The 21,537-nt window shown below is 57.4% G+C and overlaps 2 protein-coding genes across 4 annotated transcripts in view; both read left to right on the top strand.

The window, feature by feature from the left end:
• Positions 1 to 9,623, top strand: part of TEX264 (testis expressed 264, ER-phagy receptor) — a 37,891-nt gene extending 28,268 nt beyond the window's left edge. For all 3 annotated transcript variants that reach the window (XM_071550738.1, XM_071550736.1, XM_071550737.1), the window contains exons 5-6: positions 2,244 to 2,415; positions 8,790 to 9,623. In XM_071550738.1, coding sequence (XP_071406839.1) covers positions 2,244 to 2,415; positions 8,790 to 9,103 — 486 coding nt within the window. In that variant the 3' untranslated portion in view covers positions 9,104 to 9,623. The remainder of the gene's footprint in view (positions 1 to 2,243; positions 2,416 to 8,789) is intronic.
• A 2,460-nt stretch (positions 9,624 to 12,083) lies between these two features.
• Positions 12,084 to 21,484, top strand: GRM2 (glutamate metabotropic receptor 2). The gene is made up of 6 exons (XM_071550734.1): positions 12,084 to 12,172; positions 15,014 to 15,635; positions 17,181 to 18,018; positions 18,724 to 19,787; positions 20,633 to 20,807; positions 21,316 to 21,484. Exons 2-6 carry the CDS (start codon positions 15,177 to 15,179, stop codon positions 21,387 to 21,389), a joined length of 2,610 nt encoding a protein of 869 aa, XP_071406835.1. The 5' UTR covers positions 12,084 to 12,172; positions 15,014 to 15,176; the 3' UTR covers positions 21,390 to 21,484.
• Positions 21,485 to 21,537: the final 53 nt, after the last annotated feature.

Here is a 21,537-nt window from a genome sequence, read left to right as displayed (position 1 = left end):
CACCTCAGGGACACAAAGCTTCTTCCCACCTTGGCAGGTTGGAGCATCCTCATCTCTCTTACAGGATAATCCATGAGTATGAAGCAGCATTTGGCTCAAGAGCCAGTCCAGGATCCAGCTCTTCACAGAGGTGTGCATTTTTCTTCCTTAAAAAGCCAAGATTCCTGTATTTTATGTGGGTGGAGAGGGTGTTGTTTGTGGTTTAGGGGAGTCACTACTGTGGCTGTGTGATTGGAAGGCCAGTTGTAGCAGCCTAGATATATTGTAGGGAGAGGTTATGTCCCAGATCTGCTTTTTTGGAGTCTCAGGATGAGCTTTGGAATGTCATCTTAGGATGTCTTGGAGGCCAGGGTGGAGCCTGGTTAGAAATTTATGAGTTTAATGAAGGTCTCTTTGCTCTAAGACCCTTCGAGTTGTTCCCATCTGCATTAAGTGGTGGAGGGCCAGCTGGATGCTCCCAAAAAAACCCTGCAAATCTTGGAGATGCCCATCACTGATGTGTGTTGCAGTAACCTAAAATAAAGAGCTGAACTGGAGATTGGCGAATGGGCTTGTGTTTGGTAGAGCAAGGGGCAGAGCAGCGGGGAGGGTTCTTGTCTGTGGTGCTGCTGAAAAAGCAGGAGTGATATGAGCCGCCTCTGCTCTGCTGCTAAAAACAGCCTGGCTTGTTTTTATTTAATCCAGTTTTGATCTGCAGCCCTCAGTGTTTCACCTGCCTGCAAGTGGGAACTCCGGGCTCCAAGCGCCTTGGAAGCCCGCCTGTGTCCCTGCATGTCCCTGCGGCACTGGGATCACGGATGTGCTTCCTCCTCGGCTGGAGTAGGAAATTGTGCCAAAGTTCAGGCTCGAAGGCATTGGGATGGGATAGGTAAAGCTTCTGCTGGGGTAGTGTTTCTGCCACTGTGGTGCTGCTGGGTAAACTGGCTAGCTCCTGCAGGCTTTCCCAGGAAAATGGACCCAAAAACTGCTCATGTGGGATTTTCTCCCTGTTTTGTTTGTGCAGCATCCTGGCAGCATGGAGGTGGCTCTTCAGATATCCTTGCTGCCAGCACTGGGAAGAGGGTCAGTGTTGGCTCACATTGTGGATCCTGCCTGGTGCTGGCATTTGTCTGGGAAATAAATGATTCTTAATCCCATTGGTCCATCTCAGGGGTGAAGGGAGTCAGGAATGAACAGGCTTTTGTAAGGTCATGATTGATGTGTCCATAGAGCTCATCATTGGAGCAGGGCCAGATGTGGCTACAGAAAGTCCCAGAGGGATGGGGACCCTGCTGGAGGATGTCTGGGCAAGCCACACCAGTGTACCATGATGGAGGAGGATAGTTGAGACAGGGAGGAAGAAGAGAATAGTCAGGGCAAGAGAGAGGAAGAGAATAGTTGGGGCAGGGAGCAGGAGGAGAAGGATAATCAGGGTGGTTGTAGGGTTAAATAAAAGCTGTCAGTGATTTTGAAAAGGGGAAAGAAAGAAAAAGAAACCTGGTGAAGAGACTCTCCTTTCTCACCCAGCTTGCAATCAGCCGCCCCCTCTGCCAGCAAGCAGCTGGCGGGCGGGCGGGTGAGGAGGGGGTGGCAAGATGGGTCCAGCTGCTCCTCGGCCTGGCCCCGGCACCCCGAGAGTCCCCCCAGCCCTGGCTCGGCTTGGGCTGCACAGCCCAGGGGGACATGCCCCTATCGTGGGTCCCTGGCAGGCTAGGGGGTCTGAGGTCTTGAGGAGTGCTGTCAGAGGGAAATGGGACGAGGAAGAGGAGGAGAAGGACTTGTCTGAAATGCCAGAAATTCATCTCCCACTCCCCCTGAAAGGAGCTGCTTGAGCTGTCGGCTCTGGATTATATTAATTATCAGAGATGCGCTACGCCCGCTCGTGGGGCCGTGCTGCTGGGCGGAGCTGGAGATTTGGCAGGTCTTTGTGAAGCAGCTGCCCTGCTCCCCTAAGGCCCTTGCTCCAGCCCTGAAGATGTGCACCAAAGCCAAGGCTGAGCTGGGGGAAATGAATCTCTCATGGTCTTCGGTATCTCCTCCTTGAGCCTGCTTGGCTGCTTATGCCCAGGGCCAAACCTGCCTGCCCTAGTATGTGTGGGCTGTTGTGATAAGGAAAGCAGCACTGTGGTTTTGGAATGTTCCTCAGTGGGCCTCCAGCCGGGTATGTCAGCCTATGACACAGGCTGGCAGGTCTGTGTGGTGGGGGCTGCTGCAGTGGGGGTCGAGGGCACATCCCTGACTCATGCCTGCCTGCTGTCTTTCAGGAGAGGAAACTGTGTGCCCACCCCCGGATCGAGATCTACAAGCAGGACCGCATCTACTTTGTGTGTCCCCTTGCCCGCCAGGGGGACTTCTATGTGCCTGAAATGAAAGAACTGGAGAGGAAGAGCAGGGCTGCTGCAGTTGAGGCTGAGGATGCCCAGACAGACATCACAGGTATCCATGGCTTGCACATGGGCTCCATCTCTGATCAACATGAGCCCTCACAATGGTGGGGGTCCTGGTGTCCCCAGTGCTGCTGCCTGAGCAGACAAAGGGGCTGACCTGGTGCCCAACCTCCAAATCTCAGCAAGTCTCTTCCCCTCACCCTGGGCTGATCCCCAAGGGTATTGTCCCCAAGGTGTCATGCCATGCATCGGGGAGCACGCAGGAACCCCCGTGGCATCTGGGCAAGGGCCAAGCTGCCAATGAGCCACTGGCCCTCTGTTGTCAGTGCAGAGCTGAATCTCACAGCTTTTGGTTGCAGCTGGGCTTGTTTTTCTCTTTGTCATATACATCTTCCTTGATCTCATCTTCATCTGTTACATATTGGGACTGCGAAGAGCTTAAATACCAGGTTGCTGTAGCTGGTGGTGGAGTTGCCTGAGAGCATCTGCTCAGCAAGATCTGTTGGAGCCTGGATGTATTCATACAGGAAGGAACCACAATGGCTGTAGGCGCAGAACAGCAGTGCTATAGTAACCCAAAATGCTAGTTGCCGTTGCCGGCCCACGTGCTCCCATGCCTGTGAGATGTGGGAGCCGACTATCGGAGCATTCCCGGGCCTGGACAAGGCACCTTGGCTGGCTACTGGCAGGGGCAGCCGCCTCCTCCTGCCCCACATGCTTGTGTAATGGGCATGAAAAAACCATGATGGCTCTGCTTGCCTCCCAGGCAGTTGGGTCATTTATTTTAACACATCTTCAGGTTTGGGTCGCTTTAATTCTTAATCGTGTGCAGTGTAAAAGCAAGCCTGGGAATTGCTTTCTGGGAGCTCTGTCCATTTAGCACCGCAGTGAAGAGTCTAATTGGAGCTGTTTCCCAGTGCTTTGAGGTCCTGTGTTTTCACGGTGCTCACTCAGCTTATCTCCTCTCTGCCTTGTGTCGGGGCAGCTGCTCTGGGCACCAGCCTGGCTTGGCCAAAGGTGCCCCAAAGCCCACTCGCTCTGACGTCTTCCCATGGTTTTGGAGAGAGATGGCAGGATCTGTGAGAGCAAAAGCAGCTTCAGGGTGGTGCCTTCAGTAGCTGCATGTGCTCCTTTCTGCCCTGCTCAGGGGATGCATGATCCTGCAGAACATCCAGGGATGCTGGGAGCAGCCACTGCCCTGCACACTGGCTGTCTCAGTGCTTTCACTGGGGTACCACTGCCAGCATCCCAACAGTGAGGGAGTCCCCTGCCCTGATGGAGGAAGGGCTGAGAAGGTCTTCCCAGTTTTAGACAGCAGACAATGTTGGACTTTCTCATATGGGAGACTCTGGTCTGGGCTCCCTGGCAGCAGCTCTGGGCCAGCTTCTCCACCACCCCTCCCATTCTAGCCATGTAGATAAGCTTTTGTCAGTGCAGTCTGATGCAGTGTCATCTGCTGAGTCTGCACAAAACCAGCTTAAAATAATAATAGTATCTGTGAGGTTGGCCTTGCCTCTGAGACCAAAAGATTTGGACTTGAATGTTGCACTGTGATTGTCGTTGCTGGGCACAGTGACAGAACCAGGTTTGGCAGAGTGTCACATCCTTGCTCTTGCCATTGGAGAGGGCTGAGGATGTGGCAAGCTTCTGGGTTGCTTGTGCAGCTCCTACCTGTGGGTCTTGGTAGTCCCTGTGATCTCCTACATCCCTGTAATATCACAGTGCCCGAGGCTGGGACAACTGCTGACAGTGGGGAGGGTGGCACTGTGTGGGGAGGGTCTGGGCTTGTGCAGAGGGCAATGGTGCCCAGTGAGCATCCTTGTCCCACTGCCACTGGCCTGCTGACACCAGGAACTTGTCTCTGTGGAAACAGCACCTGTTGGTTACAGCCCATGAAACTCCTTCCCAGCAGCTGGATTACACTTTCCTCGAATCAAAGGCTTGAGTTCCAAGTGGAAGGTGTTGCCATTTCTCCTCACCTGTCATTGTGGCTGGTGCCAGACAGTACCAAGTAACTTGGATGTGTAAGAAAAGCCTGAATTTGTTTTCTCAAACATCCTGACCTTGGAGCACATATCTCCATGTCATCTTTTGTCCTTGTTCCTGAGCTCACCCTGCAAAGTGCCAGGTGCCTGCAGCTCTGAGCAAAACCAGTGGCCACAGAGGCTGCTGGGACAGGGTCCAGAGTCTGCTTTCTGCTGCTGCTCTGCACAGAACAGGGTGCTGGCAGTTCTGCTGAGGACGGACACACTCAATATGCAAGGAAGGGGCCAGGGGCTGTGGCTTGTCTGCAATAATTCCGTCCCTTGTTCGCCATCATCAGGGTCATCGGAAAGACAGGAAGCTTTTTTGGAAGGCTGCTGATAGATCTCCAGGGGGCCAGTGTCAATCACAATTAGTTGTTTTGTACTTAATTATTTTCTGGGGCTTTGGCATCAGCCCGGCGCTCAGCGGGCCCTCACTCCCGGCTCCCTCTCAGCAGCGCTGACCCCGCTGCAGCGCATGAAAGGTGAAAGCAAACAAAAGCAGCCTCTCGACATGGGCTTGCTGGCCTGAACACAGATGGTTCCTGAGCACATGGCTCTTCCCAGAGTCTCAGGTGCTCATTTTGCTGGAGCTGAGTCTGTCCAGCAGCATTCAGGTACAACTGATGGCACCCACTTAACCTCAGTGCCATGGTGGAGGGGCACCTTCCCTGATGTGTTCTGCCTCGTTCCTGCTTGCTTTTATCCTCTGAAGAGCTCTGCCTATTCCTGCCTGCCCCTGCATCCCAAGAAGAGGCTCAGCACAGAGTTCCTGCCATGCCTTCCTGCTGGTCTGCCTGCCCTGGTCCCTTTCCTGGTGGCTTGTATGTGAGCTTTGGCAAGCATGGAGGAGCTGTGTCCCAGCAGCAGACTGATGTAATGTTTAGGGGCAATGAATATTTGGTTGAATGGGGGAAAAGACAGGGCCTGGGAGCACCAAGAGAAGAGCAATGCACAGGCATCAATGTCTCACTGGGGCAATGCAGGAGGGGAGCCAGTTCACATTCTGGATTTGGGAATGCCAGTACCTGGGATGGCACAGGGCTGAACTGCCTTGTGAGGGCGGCTCCCCACCAGGCTCGTTGGCAGTGTGAGGTGAGTGGTTCCTGTTGCACCCATCTGCAACTGGTCTCTTGGAGTTGGCTGCTTCACTTCCGTTCTTCCTACATGGCCCTAACCTTTTGGGGGCTCCTCAACACCCTCGTGTATCTTCATCCCAGGCTGTGTCTCTGTTTCCCAAATGAAAACTTCTGGGTTCCACATTCCTACCAAGTTAAGGTACAGTGGGATACGCCATCCTTGGAAGAGCAGGGCAGAGGAGGAGTTTCCACAGGGTGTCTGGCACCTTGCTGCATGGCAGAGGGAAGAGCCACATTGGATTGGGGTGCTGCTCTAGCTCCTGATGCAGGAACTGGGCTTAAGAAGATGGATGCAGGGAATGGGCACTGGCTCACAGGAAAACCAAGCAAGGTGTGCAGGGAGGGATAGACAAGCGCATGTAACAGCTGCTGGAAGCCTCTGCCTACAAGATAAGAGCTGAACTCCTGCTTGCCCTTCTAATAGGACTTTCATTGCCATCTTGGAGCCTCCTGCACAGCCTGCCTGGCCTCCCTGGGCTGTGCTGGGACAGCTGGGTGTTCTTGCCACATCCTCTGTCAGAGCTGACCCCGCATGGTCCCCAGGAGCAGCCGCAGCTCTGTCTGTCACCCTGCCCGCCCCAGACATCCATCCTGGCCAGGCCAAATGGCTGTGCCAGAGCCAGTCCTGTCCTGTGTGGAGGAGAGTGAAGCTGCTGAAACAGGCAAATATGCCAGCTGAGGCTGCTCAAACATGATCAGAAGCGACAGAGCAGTGACAAAGTGCGCGGCTGAAAGGAAACAGGACTCGATTTATTTGTCACCCTTTGAGCGAGGGAGAAGAAGGCAGCTACAAGGGTGAGGACAGCAGTGCTTTCCCACAGTGATGGCTCGGAGCAGTGTGCAGGTCAGCTTCATCCCTGTCTTCCCCTTCCTGAGCCGCTATTCCTCTCCTCAGGAACTTCTTTGCTCTGTGGCATGGGGTTATGTGACAGCTTCTGACCTGAAATGGCCCCTGGGGTGCCAGGGGAGGGGTGCTGTGCACGGCTTGGGGGGTCAGTGTCATTCCTGTCCTGGGTTTCAGAGGGACGCAAGATGACTACGAATGATGTGAGCTGTCATGAAGCCGTGGTGGGAATGTGTCCATGGCACCTCAGGCCACCAATTTGGCCAAACTGGATTATTTCTTTTCTTGAGATCCTCACTAGAGATCTGGCAAACCCTTAGCTGGCTCCCAGGCTTGGGGATTGCACACTCTCCGTCTTCCCAGAGGCTCCCCGCTGACCCACTGCCCTGCCAAGGTCCTGTCAGGTGGGACAGCACCTCCCACCTTTCTGCTGCCCACTCAGTGGCTGCCATCCCCTTCAGCGAGTGCCTCGCTGCAGTGTGCAGAACATCCTTTTTAACTTAGAGTAAATGTAGTTTCCGTGTTGAGGTGCTCCCTGATGCTGCAGCGAAGGCGGCACATCAGTGGGCAGCTGTTCTCTCCTTTGTGTGTGGGGTCACCAGGCATTGCCTGGGGGGCCCACCCAAGGCTTGACTTGTGTCAGCTGCCAAAGGGTTTGCACTCTCTGGACAAGGTGAGAGGGTAGAGGCTCAGGCTCCTTTCCAGGCGAGATGAAGCCAATATGCCATCACGATGGGTTGAAGCCATGGGTGTGCTGTGTCTGCGGATCTTTTCTGGCTACTCCTCATCCCACTGCCACTGCTCAGTCCTCTCCGAACAGCCATCACTCAGCCGGCAGGACCGTGGGATGATGCTGCTCAGAAGACAGAGGACTGCCATTTACATGCAGTTCTGCTGGCAGCTGCCCAGGCCGGGAGTAAAAACAGCACAAAAAGGGATTTCAGGATGTTTGGAAGGCAAGTTCCCTCCTTGGTGGGTCTCCTCCAGGAGATCAGTGGCTGTCACACAGCTGGAGGAGGGCGAGCAGCCCAGCCCCGGGCATCCCGAGGGAGGCTGGAAATGCCTGTGTGAGCCTGAGACAGCCCTGTGTCTGAAGCTGAGGATGGAGCTGCACCAGCAGGAGACAGTGTGTAGTAGAGGGCTCTCCTCTCCCACCTGGGAGTCTCCATAATCATCACCATCCTCTTTGCCACTTCCCAGCCCTGTTTGTGGCAAGCTGCAACCCCTCCACCGGTGCTGCTCCTGAGCGGGACTTCTGGTTTCCCTCCTGGTGTGGGGCATGATCCTCAGCAAGGTCATCCAGCCTGGCATGGGTGGAGGTATCAGGAAGCAAGAGAGCCCTGGCACACACACTTCCTACCTGTGCAAGGCAGGGAGGGGGAAGATGGAGCAGGGAGGGCTGTGATGGAGGAGCCTGCCCAGTGTTTGCTGCTGTATTGTAATTAACAACGTGATGTCATAATTAACCACGTGGATCTGTGATGTCGTAATTAGCAATGATTAAGATTTTTTAAGAGGGTTTTGTCTCCTGGCTGGTTGCTTTGGCAACAGCGCTGAGCTGCTGACACTTTCCTCTCCTTGTCGACTCCTTAATTGTGTTGTCGATGGAGCTAATGAGGCAGGGACCTGGGGAGGGGGCGGAGGGCCAAGGGGTCCCCCTGGGCAGGCCGGGGCCACCCCCAGCGGGGCTCGGTCGTGAGAGGGGGTGGGGCTGGCAGTCAGGTGATGTGGAGAAGTGCCAAGTGAGCTGGGAAGGCTCCCGCCATCCTCTGGCACCCCAAATCCTGTCTGCTGCTGCCCTGCCTGCCTTCACACTGCTGCCAGAGCTGCGAGAGAGCCACAGAAGGAGTGGGAACAGGTTGTTGGGTGCTGAAGGCACCAGGATGCCCTGGCATGAGGCTGAACATACACCTGCCTCTGACAGCAGCACATCTGAGGACCTGCCCATGTGTCACCATCCTCTTGGGTGTTCAAGTGTTCAGTGTTGCATCTTCCCATCACACTCACAGCACAGCATCCTGCTCCTCACCCTGTTCATGGTGCCCTGACAGGGCAGCCTTGTCCCCCAGCTCCCAGGCTATGCATTCTGCCTGAGGAGGGGCTAGCCAAGTCCTTGGTGTGTGCACAGAGAGCAGCCTTGAGGCCAGGGCATGGCCAGGAGATCAGTGCACAGCTGGAAGCCGGGGGTTGTTTGTACTAACTTGGGGGTGCCCTGATTTCAGGGAGCTGCTTGAGTCCAGCTTCTTGTCTTAGCCCAGTCATATCTCAAAGGCAAAGAAGGTGATAAGAGATAGGAGCTGGTCTCTGTTGTGGACTGACATCTCTAGGTTTCTGTTGGCTTTGAAGGTTATGGCACCCAATGCCTGTCTCTTCTTTTTCACAGTATTCACTCCTTTCCCTTCTCTTTCCATCCCAGGGGCTGACACCATGAGTGAGGCAAGCTCCATTAGCGTGGAGGCCACAACTGACAGCAGAGACACTTCAGTGGCCACCTCCATCCTGCTGCCCTTCCCAGCCAGCCGAGGCCGGGAGGAGGGGGACAACCGCAGCGAGCACAGCTACAGCGAGTCGGGAGCCAGTGGCTCTTCCTTCGAAGAGCTGGACCTGGAGGTTGCCGGGGATGGGGAGGGAGCCCCAGCCCTGCTGCCTGATGTGGGCTATGCAGGCAACCAGGAGGTCACAGACAAGTGGACCAAGGAGCCCATTGCTGCTGAGAGAGGAGAGGAGTGAAGCAGAGACCTGGCTGACTCACCTCTGCCAGGGTCTGAGTTACTGGGAACCAGTCACCTTTCCCACCTCCTTCCTCTCCAGCCAAGAGATTTTGGTTGCTGATTCCCCCCAGGACCTGCTGTCCCTCTTTGCAGAAAGGGTGTTTGACTGTTTTGGGGGTGCCGGGAGGTGGGGGGTTTTCTGTGGTGCTCACTGGTGCCAGGGAGGTGCAGGACAGCGAATTGCATTTGTTGTTTGTGTCTGGGTGTGTCACAAACTCCTTGCAGGTGTCTCGGGGGTGGTGGTGGATGGTAGAGGTGTCCCTCCCCCCTCATCTCTGCTGGTGCCCCTCTCACCCACAGCTTCCCTCTGCCACACCACCACATTTTCTAGCACCAAAGAGCTGTGAGTTGAGTCGGTTGGGTTTGTTCACCTCTGCTCTTCCCCTTGCTGAACAATGGAAACATCCCATGTAAATGTGGTCCTCCTGGCACTATCACAGGCGCTTTGGGGTCTGTAATAAAGTGGATGCCTTTCCTCACCAGTGGCTGGTGTGTTGCTCACTGCCTCTTGGCTGACTGTGCTGTCCTGCTGCATGGTGGAGAGTGGGCTGTGGGTGGAGTCTGCTCATGGGCTGCCCTGTGCCCCCCAGCTGAGTCAGGGAACTGCCCAAAGGCTCTGCATCCCTGCTGCTCACACTTGCTCCCTGCCCGGGCAACCTCATGGGGCCATGGTCAGCATCCTCAGCTTCTGCAAGCTGAGCAGGGAGCAGGGAAGGGTCCCAGTCACTGTCCTGAGCTGGGTTGAGCTGAAGGAGGTGGCATCCCTGCTCCTCATGGGAACATGGAGAGAATAACACCAATAAAGCTGGGTCCCTGGGCTGCTGCTGGACCTCCTCCTGTGGCAGGGCACACCAGGCTGCCTGTGCTGTGCCTTCATGGCATCTCACCTGCCTCATCCTGCAGCTGTGGAGTGCAGGCAGGGAGGGCTGCTCATAGTGGTCCCAGTTTCCTGTCCTTCAGCTTGGGACAAGGGAGCAGCCTGGACATCACCACCATAGTGTCCCAGGGCAATGCCAGGTGCCAGAGTACTTTACTGAGTGCCCTTGGTGCCTCCAGCAGCCCAGGGGTTGTATCCTGGCGGTCAGACATGGCAGCCCAAAACCGAGGACTTGGGATGGGAGTCCAAGGACCAGGGGAGGCTTGGCTGTCCCTCCATGGTGGGAGTGTGTCCTCCCTGGCTTGGAAAGGTCAGGAGTAGTCCTCAGTCAGTGATTGACATGAGATTGTTCATAAATATTTTGTGCGCTGAGTGATAAAATATTAAACTCCTCCAGCCCACATGGAAAAATATTGCTCTTCCTGGTGTTTATCTTTGTTGCTGCTTATTAAAAAACTGCCAAGCCCCCTGAAATATTTATGCCTGGCTGAGGCTCTAGGGGGGTTGGAACCAGGCAGCATAGCCGAACATTGCTGGTCCCCTAACCCTGCTGAAGATGGGGGCCCAGGAGGCTTTGCCATCATCCTCCTGACACTGGCAGCACTGAAGCAGCAGCGGGAGCAAAGCAGGCAGTGCCGAGGTGTGTGTGAGCCTGGTGCCAGGTCTCATCTGCTGGGGGGCAAGCAGGACTGTGGCAGTGCCAGTGTCTCTCAGCACAGCACATCTCCCCAGCTCTCTGTCCCTCCTAGCCTGCATGGAAGGTCCCCAAGCCCCGTCACACTCCTCTCCCCAGTGTCCCACTCCATCTGTGATAACAGGCTTGAAAGGAGACAGGCCAGTGGAGTCTGGGGTCCTGCTGCCATAGAACTCCTGAGACGACCTTGCCATGGAAGTTCTGGGTTATCCTCCCCAAACCAGGATTGCTGGGGGAAGGGAGTCCAGCAGAGAAGGTCTGACTCACTGCAGTGCCCTGACCTGCAGCCTGCAAGAGCAGGAGCTGGCAGGAGGGCAACTGGGACAGGGGCAGTGAGGCGGTTATTTGGGGTGATGCCCCAGAAACACCCCTGTCTGCCTTCTTGTCCCTAAATCACAGAGCTCTCCAGGACAGCTGGGCTGCCAGCACAGGGTCAGTGGAGATGCAGCACGTCAGGATCCTGGGCAGTCGAATGGCTCTAGAAGGAGTTTGGGTAAGTGGTGGAGATCTGGAACGCTAAACCTTGCCAGTACCTCTGTCTTTGAATGGTCCAAAGCCTTCCCCAGCTCCGTGCTTGGATTGACAGTGAGTGCTGGGCCTGTGTGGAGTGGAGGGCAGTGGGGTGATGCTGGATGTTTGGGGAGCAGAGGGCAGGCCAGGCAAGTGGGGAACACTCCTGGAGCACCAGCTTGTGGCTGTGGAGCTTGAGCTGGTGCTGGAACCCCTCTTACTTGGCTGAGAGTGAGCTGGGGGCTCCGAGCCCAGGGAAGCGGGTGCTGAGTTGTGCCCTGCCAGATCTGCCAGGGCAGGTCCTGCTTGCTCTGGGCATGCCTTGCCTCTGCCCAGCCTGAACCTGGCCAGCCCATGCCTGCATCTAGCCGTGTCTTGCCCGTGTCCTGCCTCAATCTGGCTGTGCCTTGCTTTCTCTAGCCATGTCCTGCTTGTGTCTTGCCTGTACTCTGGCTCAGTCTCGCCATCTCTTCCCTGGATCTGGCTATGTCTTGCCTGTGTTCTGCCTTCTCTGGCCATGCCCTGCCTGTTCCGTGCCTTCCCTGCCCGTGTCTAATCTGTGCCCTGGTTCAGTCTGGCCATCCCTTCCCTGGCTCTGGCTATGTCTTGCCTATGTTCTGTCTTCTCTGGCCACATCCTGCCTGCTCCTGCCTTCCCTGCCTGTGTCCTGCGCGAACCCGGCCATCTGTCCCCGGCTTTGCCACAGCCCTGCCGGTGCCGGAGAGAGCGGGGGGCAAGCGAGATGGCCCCGGGGGTGCCACTGCCCGCCGGGCCGGACCGGGGCCGGGCCGAGCCGGGGCGGGGGCCGGGCCGGGCGAGGGGCGGAGCGGCTCCACTCGTCTGGTGCTGGCGGAGTGTCAGAGGCGGCGGCGGGAGGCGGCGGCAGCCGCAGCTCCGAGGCAGCCGCCGCACCGGCACCGGCTCCTGGCACATCTCACCGGGCCCAGGTAAGGGCTGCGGTCCCACTCCGGCGCTCTCGTCCCCGTGGCCTCGGGCCACGCCGTGCCCCGGCGGCGCTCCGCCGCCTCCAGAGTGTCGGTGCCCGCGTCGGAGCGGCACGGACACCGGCGATCCCCCGCAGCCGTCGGGGCCGGGGCACGGCGGGGCTCGGCGACCGGTGCCCGGTGCCGGGGCTCCCGGAGCCACGGGAAGGGAGTGGAGCCCGGGCACCGGCACCGGAGTGTCGGGTGGGTGTGCAGGCGGTCTGGATGGCACCGGGGCCACTCCCGCCGCTTCCCGCTGCCCGGCACAGGACGCGAGGCTCCGGGAGAAGGGGTTGGGGGGTCCCCGTTCCTCCGCTGCCCCGGGCAGCGCCTAGCCCCGCAACGGGCACCCAGCGGGACACACCGCCGCAGCCCCTGTCCGAGGCTGCCCGCCGGCACCGGGGCACGGAAGCGGCGTGACCGCCCGGCACGGCGGGAACAGATCCCCCGCTCCTGCCGTCCCCTCGCGTCTCCGCTCCGGGTGTCGGGGCGGAGGAGAGCAGTGGCGTTGCGAGGGGCTGTGTTTGTGCCGGGGCAGCCGGACCCCGGGGCGCGTTTGGGACGGGATATGGGTCTCCTGCGGTAGCGGGGACGCCGAAGCAGCGCTCCGGGAAGGCGTCTTGGCCCCGCGGGGCACAAGGGATGGCAGCCCGTGGGGCAAGGGGGCTGTGGGGAGGTTCTGGTAGAGGTGAGTGGCGGTGGGACCTCTGGGACCCTCGTGGGAGGTGATATTCCCGCTGCGCCACCCCAGCACTGTCGCTCTCGCACACGCCCCAGATCCACACAGCCCCAGGGGTGCTGGTCTCGGAGGGGTCAGGGCTCCTGGCAGGGGGTGAGAACCGCTCAGGGGACAGAGTAGTCACGGCCCCTTGTCATCGTGATGCGCTCCTAAGGGGAGGCTGTCGGCAGCCTGCAGGAGCTTCCCGCAGTTCTGTGGCTGTCGGGATGGACTTGGCTCTGCGCTGCCTGATGCTTCACCTCCCCAGAATGTTTTGCAGAGGTTCCCGCGGGCTATAACCCCCGGCACTATGCCAGTCCAGCTGAGCAGCTGCGGGAATGGCGGCAGCTCTGCTCTCATGTCCATCAGGGTGGGTGATGGTTTGCCCTTCAGAGGAGCTTGGCCTGAAGGTGCCTTTCATGTGGTAGGTTCTGCCAACTGCCCCAGAAGAGCTGGACCACAAGGACCCAGGTTCCCAGTGTCACTAGACCCCCGAGTCAGGCTTAGCCTGCCACTGGTGGGCTCCATTAATAATCCATGTGCCTGTGCCCTCTTTCCTGGTTTCAGAAACCCTGGGTCATTCAATGCCTGAAACAAGGCTGGGACTCTTCCTTGCCCTTCCCCAAACTCTTCCAATTATGGGGTCAGGTAGTAGATGTCCTGAGACAGCTGGGGGCTCATTGCCAGCAGGCAGCACCCAGGGACAGGCACTTTGAGGCAGGGAGAAGTAGAAGTTCTACATGTGTCTCACCACCCCACCCAATTATGCCCTGTGTCATACCACTGCCCACATCCCCCTGGGCATCACCACTGGCACTGGCTTCTTGCCAGAGGGCTCCTCCAGCACAGCCATTGCCTGTCCAGGAGCAACCTGGGGGCATCAGGGAGTGCTCTGCGCCTGTTCGGAGAGCGTGGCTTCGGTAGTGGCTGTGGGGAGCTGCAGGAGGGCCAGCACTCTCCAGCAGCACCCTCCCGCCCCCTGTGCCCCCATGAGCTGTGCTCGGCTGTGGGCAAGCCCTGGGTCCCACATGGCACCGGCAGCCTTCTGTGCCAGAGCAGCCTGAGGCTTCTGAGCTGCCAAAGGGTCTCCTTCTCCCATGGTGCCTGAAACACCAGCCCTTTGGGATTTCAGCAGTCAGCTTCAAATAGGAAACAAATCTCTCCTGTGATTTGGGAAAAGACAATGGATCTCTGAGGGGATTGCATCTCCTGCCAAAACAAGGCCTGCCTGCTGCAAAAGCCTTTGATTCCCCCGCGCCTCCATGCTTTCTGCAGAGGGAGTCAGCAAACCTGGCTCTTACTTTTACTGAAATCTCTGAATTTAGTATACGGGGAAGGAAGGGGCGGTGGTGAGAGAACAGACTCTGAAGCACCACGGCTGCCAGAGCCCCGCACGTCACTGGAGGAGGATGAAGCCAGGGGCAAGTCCCTGCTCCAGCCCTGGTGCCATGGGCAGCCCTGGGGGCAGCAATGGGGTGGGAGGGCTCCATGGTTATGGGATGGGGATTAAAATACTGTGGATACTGGTGCTGCAGGCATGGTGGGCTCATGGCTGGCTGCTTTTGGCAGTGCTCTTGCCTGGAGGTTGGGAGCTGTCGGCACCCCTGATGTTGCTGCGTGAGTCGAGGGCTTAGCTTGGAGCTGACTTTGGCTCTACCTGCCCAGCCCAGGCTCCCTGTGCCAGGTGACATCCCTGGCTCTTTCCCCCTCCTTGATATTTTAGGACTGGCAAGCTGCCCCCTGGCAGTCTGCTCTGCCCGGTACTGCCAGAGAGGCCAGCTCTGTGCCCACCCCCTGCCACTGCATCCCTGGGAGTGCTGTGGAGAGACTTGTACCTGTGCCCCTCCTTGGTCCCTGGGATCTCTGTCACTTGTGTGTGTCCTGGAGGTACTATGTCACTGTGAGATCCACTGCATCTGTTCACCTCACCTTTCTGCAGGGGTCTCCTTCCTAAGGGCACCCCACATGGGGGGCACAGGCAGGCTCATGCCCTTGTCTGCCCATGCAGCACTGACACTGTCCCTGGGCACGATCCCTGTCTTGCCTTGCAGCCCACAGACCCAGTGGCTTTTCTCTTGCTTTTCCAGGTGCTGAGGGCTCTTCCAAGGTGGTACAACCCCTCTCTCTTACTGACACCACGGTGTGCCACCCCCTGCCACTCAATGCCTGGGGACTGCCTTCCCTTGCTTTGAAAGGTGACAGCAGGTAACACGAGGTGGTGCAGGTTCCCCAGTGGTGCCAGCACACCCCATGGCGGTCCCCTTGGCCGCCTGGCTGTGGCTGATGCACCTGGCCACCTGCCTGGCCGCAGGGCATGGCATGTCTGGCAAGAAGGAGATCAGCATGGATGGGGACCTAGTGATTGGGGGCCTCTTCCCCGTCCATGAGAAAGGAGTGGGGACCGAAGACTGTGGCAAGATCAATGAACACCGTGGCATCCAGCGCCTGGAGGCCATGCTCTTTGCCCTGGATGAGATCAACAAGGACAGGAGCATCCTGCCGGGAGTGAAGCTGGGTGCCCACATCCTCGACACCTGCTCCAAGGACACCTATGCACTCGAGCAGTCCCTGGACTTTGTCCGTGCCTCCCTCACCAGGGTGGATGGCTCTGAGCACATCTGCCCCGATGGCTCCTACGCTGTCCATGATGACGTGCCCACTGCCATCACCGGTGTCATCGGGGGCTCCTACAGTGATGTTTCCATCCAGGTACTGCCCAGGAAACCCAGCTGTGGGAAACTCCCCCACCTGTCATAAGCTATGGGAGCCAAGCTGGTGGATCTGTTCCATGAGGGGACAGGTGGTTATTCCTCCCTCGGTGGTGCATGGTACAAGGCACAGCTACTCAACCAGGGTTGATCTTGGTGCTCGTGTCCATGCTGTGACAGGCAAAGCAGCACTGACCCCTCTGTCCTCCCAAACCCAGCCCAAGAGGTGCAGCCAACTGTGAGGGACATGCATGTCTGAGGGGCTCACCCATAGAGCTGCCTGGACAGGGCAGGGTGGGTACAGGATGTCACTGCCCCAAGTACTCTGTGATCTCATGGGAACAGGCACCTCAAACCTTGGACCTGGCTTTCACCCTGGATGGGGTGCAGCTCAGTCCCTAAAACCACAGCTCTGTGGACCCAGGGGCCAGCTTTGGCAGGGAGAGCATCCCCTGAGGATTCAGGCAGCCAGTAGGCTCAGCCGAGTCCCGGGGGTGACCACTGAGCCATGTGCCCTCTGGGATCTAATGAGTCTTCAGTGTGTGACAGACCATGTCTCTTAGTCTGAGGTCCCTGCATCCCCAACCATGGGGTGGAGGAAGCTGGGGCTGGATGATGGAGGCAGCATCCCAGTACAGCCCACCTGGGTGTATGTCCCTTCCCTTGCTGAGAACCCAGCATGTCCCCACAACAAGGGGCACCGTCCTGACCCTGTACAGGCAGGTGGCAGCAGGGGCAGAATGTGGGGCAGCTGGGGAACACAGCGGGCATAGGGGGGGCATGGTGGGCTGGCAGCTCCCATGTGTGGTTAGGACAGGCAGTCGCATTGCTGTGCTCAGGGACTTTCTTGCCGTTAGGGGACTTTGTTGTTGAGATCATTTGTCCACGTTAATTAAGCCGTGTCTCTTGCCTGGGGAGCAGTGAGATGTAGGCAGGCTCTGCAGCCCCGCCAGCACACCCGAGCCCCCCTTGCTGTCCCCAGAGCCTGGATTTTAACAGCCTCATTAGTGGGCTTCTTTCCCCTTTGAAGCTAACAAGGGCTTCTGCCAAGCGCTGGAAGATGCCAGTCCTGCTGAGGCTCCCAGTGTGGGATGCACCAGCACCAGTCCCCTGACCCAGCTGTGCAGCATCCCCCAGCCTGGATGGGGGGCTCTGCCCTGGCTTCCAGCCCCTAGAACCCTTCCCACCCTGTGCTGTGAGGCTGCCAGGCATCCTGGCTTTCTCCTTGCCTACACACATCTCCTGCAGGTCACCCGTAGCAGAGTTTCTGCTTTTCTACAAGTCCATTTGTCCCTTCTCCAGCCCCAGATTTCAGAGGGGAGTGTTTGAAATATTAAGGGGAAAAAACCAGAAATGAGCATGTCTGAAGGCTCAGGCACTCTGTGAATGTGACATCCATTCTTCTCTGGTCCCTCCACAGACCAGGATGGTCTAGGTCAGTTCTTGGGAGCACCATGCAACACTGGGTGTTGGGCAGGGGTCCTCCAGTGGGAATGTCCCTTGCTGGACCACACCTTCAGGCACTCACCTCTCCCCCTTCATGCAGGTGGCCAACCTGCTGAGGCTCTTCCAGATCCCACAGATCAGTTATGCCTCCACCAGTGCCAAGCTCAGTGACAAGTCCCGCTATGACTACTTTGCCCGCACCGTCCCACCAGACTTCTACCAAGCCAAAGCCATGGCAGAGATCCTCCGCTTCTTCAATTGGACCTACGTCTCCACCGTGGCCTCAGAGGGTGACTATGGGGAGACGGGGATCGAGGCCTTTGAGCAAGAAGCCCGCATGCGCAACATCTGCATCGCCACCTCGGAGAAGGTGGGGCGCTCCATGAACAAGAAGACCTATGACGGGGTGGTCCGGGCTCTGCTGCAGAAGCCCAATGCCAGAGTGGTTGTGCTCTTCACACGAAGTGAAGATGCCCGGGAGCTGTTGGCAGCTGCTCAGAGAGCCAATGTGTCCTTCATGTGGGTGGCAAGCGATGGGTGGGGAGCCTTGGAGAGTGTGGTGGCCGGAAGTGAAGCGGTGGCAGAGGGAGCCATCACCATCGAGTTGGCAGCTTACCCCATTAAGGAGTTTGCTGACTACTTCCTTAACCTCCATCCCTACAACAACAGCCGAAATCCCTGGTTTCGGGAGTTTTGGGAACAGAAGTTTAGGTGCAGCTTCCACACACAGGACTGTAGCCGATATTCTCTCAAGACAGGGAAGTTTGAGCCAGAGTCCAAGATCACATTTGTGGTCAATGCCGTCTACGCCATGGCTCACTCTCTCCACAACATGCACCGGGTACTGTGCCCTGATGACTTCAAGCTCTGTGATGCCATGAAACCTGTCAATGGCAAGAGGTTCTACAAGGACTTTATTCTCAATGTTAATTTTGATGGTGAGTCCAAGGTGGAGATGGGATTTGGCTGCCAAAATGGAAAGAGATGGGGGGAGGGAGGGACAGGAAAGAAGGAGACTCAATTTGACCCAAGACCCTCCAATTCCTCCAGTCTGCCCATGGCCAGGGACCTGTGTGCTGTGGGCTTTGGTTGTCCAAGGGTGCCAATGGCCCACCATCATCCTTGGTCCTTCTGTCCCCACTGGAGACATGTGGAGATGCTGGTGATCAGTTCCGTGCTGCTACGGCTGGGTGGGACCAGCCCCACAAGGGACCCTTCCTTGGAGCCTTCATTTGCAAATATTGTAATTTATTCACATTTCAGAGATTAAACTGAAAGGATACCCCTTATCAGGGACTCATATAGTTTGTGGTGAATTAGAAATGTGTCCTCTATGACTTAGGCTGAACCTGGCTATTCAAGTATCACTGAGTGCTGTGTAGGCTGCACAATCCCCCTCTGTCCCTGCAGTTCTGGCTAGGGCTGAGAGGCTCTCAGGAAGGTGGAGAGGTAGTTCTCCACCTTTGCTTTCCTTCTCCTAATGTGTGCACAGGCAGCAAGGATGGAGTGAAGGCAAGAAAGAGATTGTACATTTCCTGTGGCCATGTTGGGATGTGACCCTTTGAAGGAGCTCTGCCTCCAGGCTGGGAGCAAGTGGTCTCCTGCCCCGTGGCAGTGATGGTCTCCCCTTGTCCTTCCTCCAGCTCCCTTCAGGCCAGCAGACACTGAGAGTGTTGTTCGATTTGACCGCTATGGTGATGGGATCGGGCGCTACAACATCTTCAACTATCACTACATGGACGGGCGGTATCGGTACCAGAAAGTGGGCTACTGGGCTGAGGGGCTCATCCTCGACACCAGCCTCATCCCATGGGCTGAGACCTCCCTCCCAGTGTCCCAATGCAGTGACCCTTGCAAGAAGAATGAGATCAAGAGCATGCAGCCTGGAGACATTTGCTGCTGGATCTGCATTCCCTGCCAGCCCTACGAATACTTGCTGGATGAGTTTACCTGCATGGACTGTGGTCTTGGTTACTGGCCCAACGAGACCTTGAATGGCTGCTACGAGCTGCCTCAAGAGTACATCCGCTGGAAAGATGTCTGGGCCATTGGTCCTGTCACTATCTCTTGTCTGGGCTTTATCTCCACCCTGTTTGTTATTGGAGTCTTCATGAAGAATAACGACACCCCCATTGTGAAGGCCTCTGGCCGAGAGCTGTGTTACATCCTCCTGACTGGGGTCCTCATGTGCTACAGCATGACCTTCATCTTCATCGCGAAGCCCTCCACTGAGGTGTGCACACTGCGGCGCCTGGGGCTGGGCACATCCTTCGCTGTCTGTTACTCAGCCCTCTTGACCAAAACAAATCGCATTGCCAGGATCTTCAGCGGGGTGAAGGAGGGAGTCCAGCGCCCCCGGTTCATAAGCCCCACATCGCAGGTGGTCATCTGCATGGCCCTCATCTCTTGCCAGCTCATCATTGTCATCATCTGGCTGCTGGTGGAGACCCCTGGCACAGGCAAAGAGACTGAGCCTGACAAGAGGTACATCGTCACCCTCAAGTGCAACAACCGCGACTCCAACATGCTCATTTCACTCACCTACAATGTCCTCTTGATTGTCCTCTGCACGGTCTATGCCTTCAAGACACGGAAATGCCCTGAAAACTTCAATGAGGCCAAGTTCATTGGGTTCACCATGTACACGACCTGCATCATCTGGCTGGCCTTCCTGCCCATCTTCTACGTGACCTCCAGCGACTACCGTGTAAGAGCCTGAGCTTTGTGAGGGTTCTAATAGAGCTCATAGGGGTTCCAATAGGGCTCGATCTAAGTGGTCCTGGAGATTCAGGCCCCATGGGTTTTGTGATTAGGAGATTAATGGGTGTGAAGAAGGGTCTTCATTCATGCACCTCTGCACTGGGCCTTTGGGACCAGGTGAAAGATCCTGAAGGGCTGTGGCTGAGGGGGCAATGAGTCCTGGAGAGAGGATCTGCTCCCTTCTCCCTTGCTAGGGTGAGGGTGGGAAATGGCCCCGAGACCTCCAGAAACCACTTCATGGATCATGGAGGAATGATTTGTCATCCTTCAACCTTGTGACATGAAAGCATGAGCTGTTGGTTCATCCACACATCCCACCACGGTAGGGCATGAATGCCAGCTCCCATGGTCCCTGGTGAGCCAAGCAATGCCAAGAACTGGGGAGCACAGGATGCACCCTGCAGTACCTCAGCCTCCCTGGCAAGGGCAACCAAACATGTTTTTGATGGGCCTTGAGGACTCCATGGAGCAGCTGCAGTCAGGGGGTTCCAAAAAGGATCTGCATCCCCCAGAGGGAGTGGTCACTGGGGTGGGGGGATGCTGGGCTCTGGCCCCAAGTACAGCATCAAAGCAGCACATTGGCAGGGCTGGGGATGCTGCTCAGAGTATACCTACTTTGCAGGGCTGACATGTCCCCTTCCTTTGCCTGTGGGTCTGACAGAGGGATGTGGTGTGGCGTAGGGTGAAGTCTGTGCCCAGTGGGCCTGGCCAGTGCCACAGTGAGGGCTTTATCCTACCCTGCTTGGGGCAGAGGGTGGGTGGGTGGAGTACCTGATATGCCTATGTCTCCAGGTACAGACCACCACCATGTGCATCTCAGTGAGCCTCAGTGGCACCGTGGTCCTCGGCTGCCTCTTCACACCCAAGCTCCACATCATACTCTTCCAGCCACAGAAGAACGTGGCCAGTCACCGTGTGGGCACTGCTCGGTTCAGCGTGGCGGCTGCCAGCTCCAGCCAGTCCCAAGGTGAGCACAGTGGGGCTGGGAAAGGCCTGGGGAAGCATTCCCTTCCTGGTGGGAGCATGTGTGAGAGTACCCCAACATGGGCTCCTGAAGGAAAGTGGGGGGTGGGCTAGGGCATGATGGGCTATGGCACAGATGAAGGATGCTGTGTACCCAGTGGCTCTTCCCTGTCCTGTCCCAGTGCCTCAGGTCCCAGCACAGCATAGCTGCCAGAGGGGTGCTTCTCTTGGGGACATGTCATTCCTCTGAGGGAACGTGGCCAGAACCAGCATCTTCCACCCCAGGGGGCATGGCCAGCCCGAGCACCCTCCACCCCAGCCCAGGGGATTCACCTGCCCTCAGGTGTCCTTCACCATCCCAGGAATCCTCAACTCCACCCCCAGGGGGTATGGCCACCCTGGGCACCTTTCATCAGTCTGGGGGGAAATGGCCACCCTGGGCATCCTGAGGGATGCTGTGGGGTGCTGCTGCCAGATCCCAACCCACCCCTGACTGCTGATTTCCTGGCCAGGCTCAGCCTCGCAGTACGTGCCCACGGTGTGCAATGGTCGCGAGGTGGTGGACTCCACGACGTCATCCTTGTGAAGGACGAGAGGGCCACACTGTGGTGCTGCCACACAGCACCCCTACTGCCTCCCCAAGGAGAGCAGTGCCTGTGGCACGGCCCGATTGGGTACCCAATGCAGCAAGGAGGCTCAGCCCCTGCCCCAACACGAGCTACACATCCCATGTG

This window comes from Pithys albifrons, chromosome 3, assembly GCF_047495875.1.
Source record: "Pithys albifrons albifrons isolate INPA30051 chromosome 3, PitAlb_v1, whole genome shotgun sequence".
NCBI lineage: Eukaryota > Metazoa > Chordata > Aves > Passeriformes > Thamnophilidae > Pithys > Pithys albifrons.
This window is presented reverse-complemented; position numbering and strand designations above follow the sequence as displayed.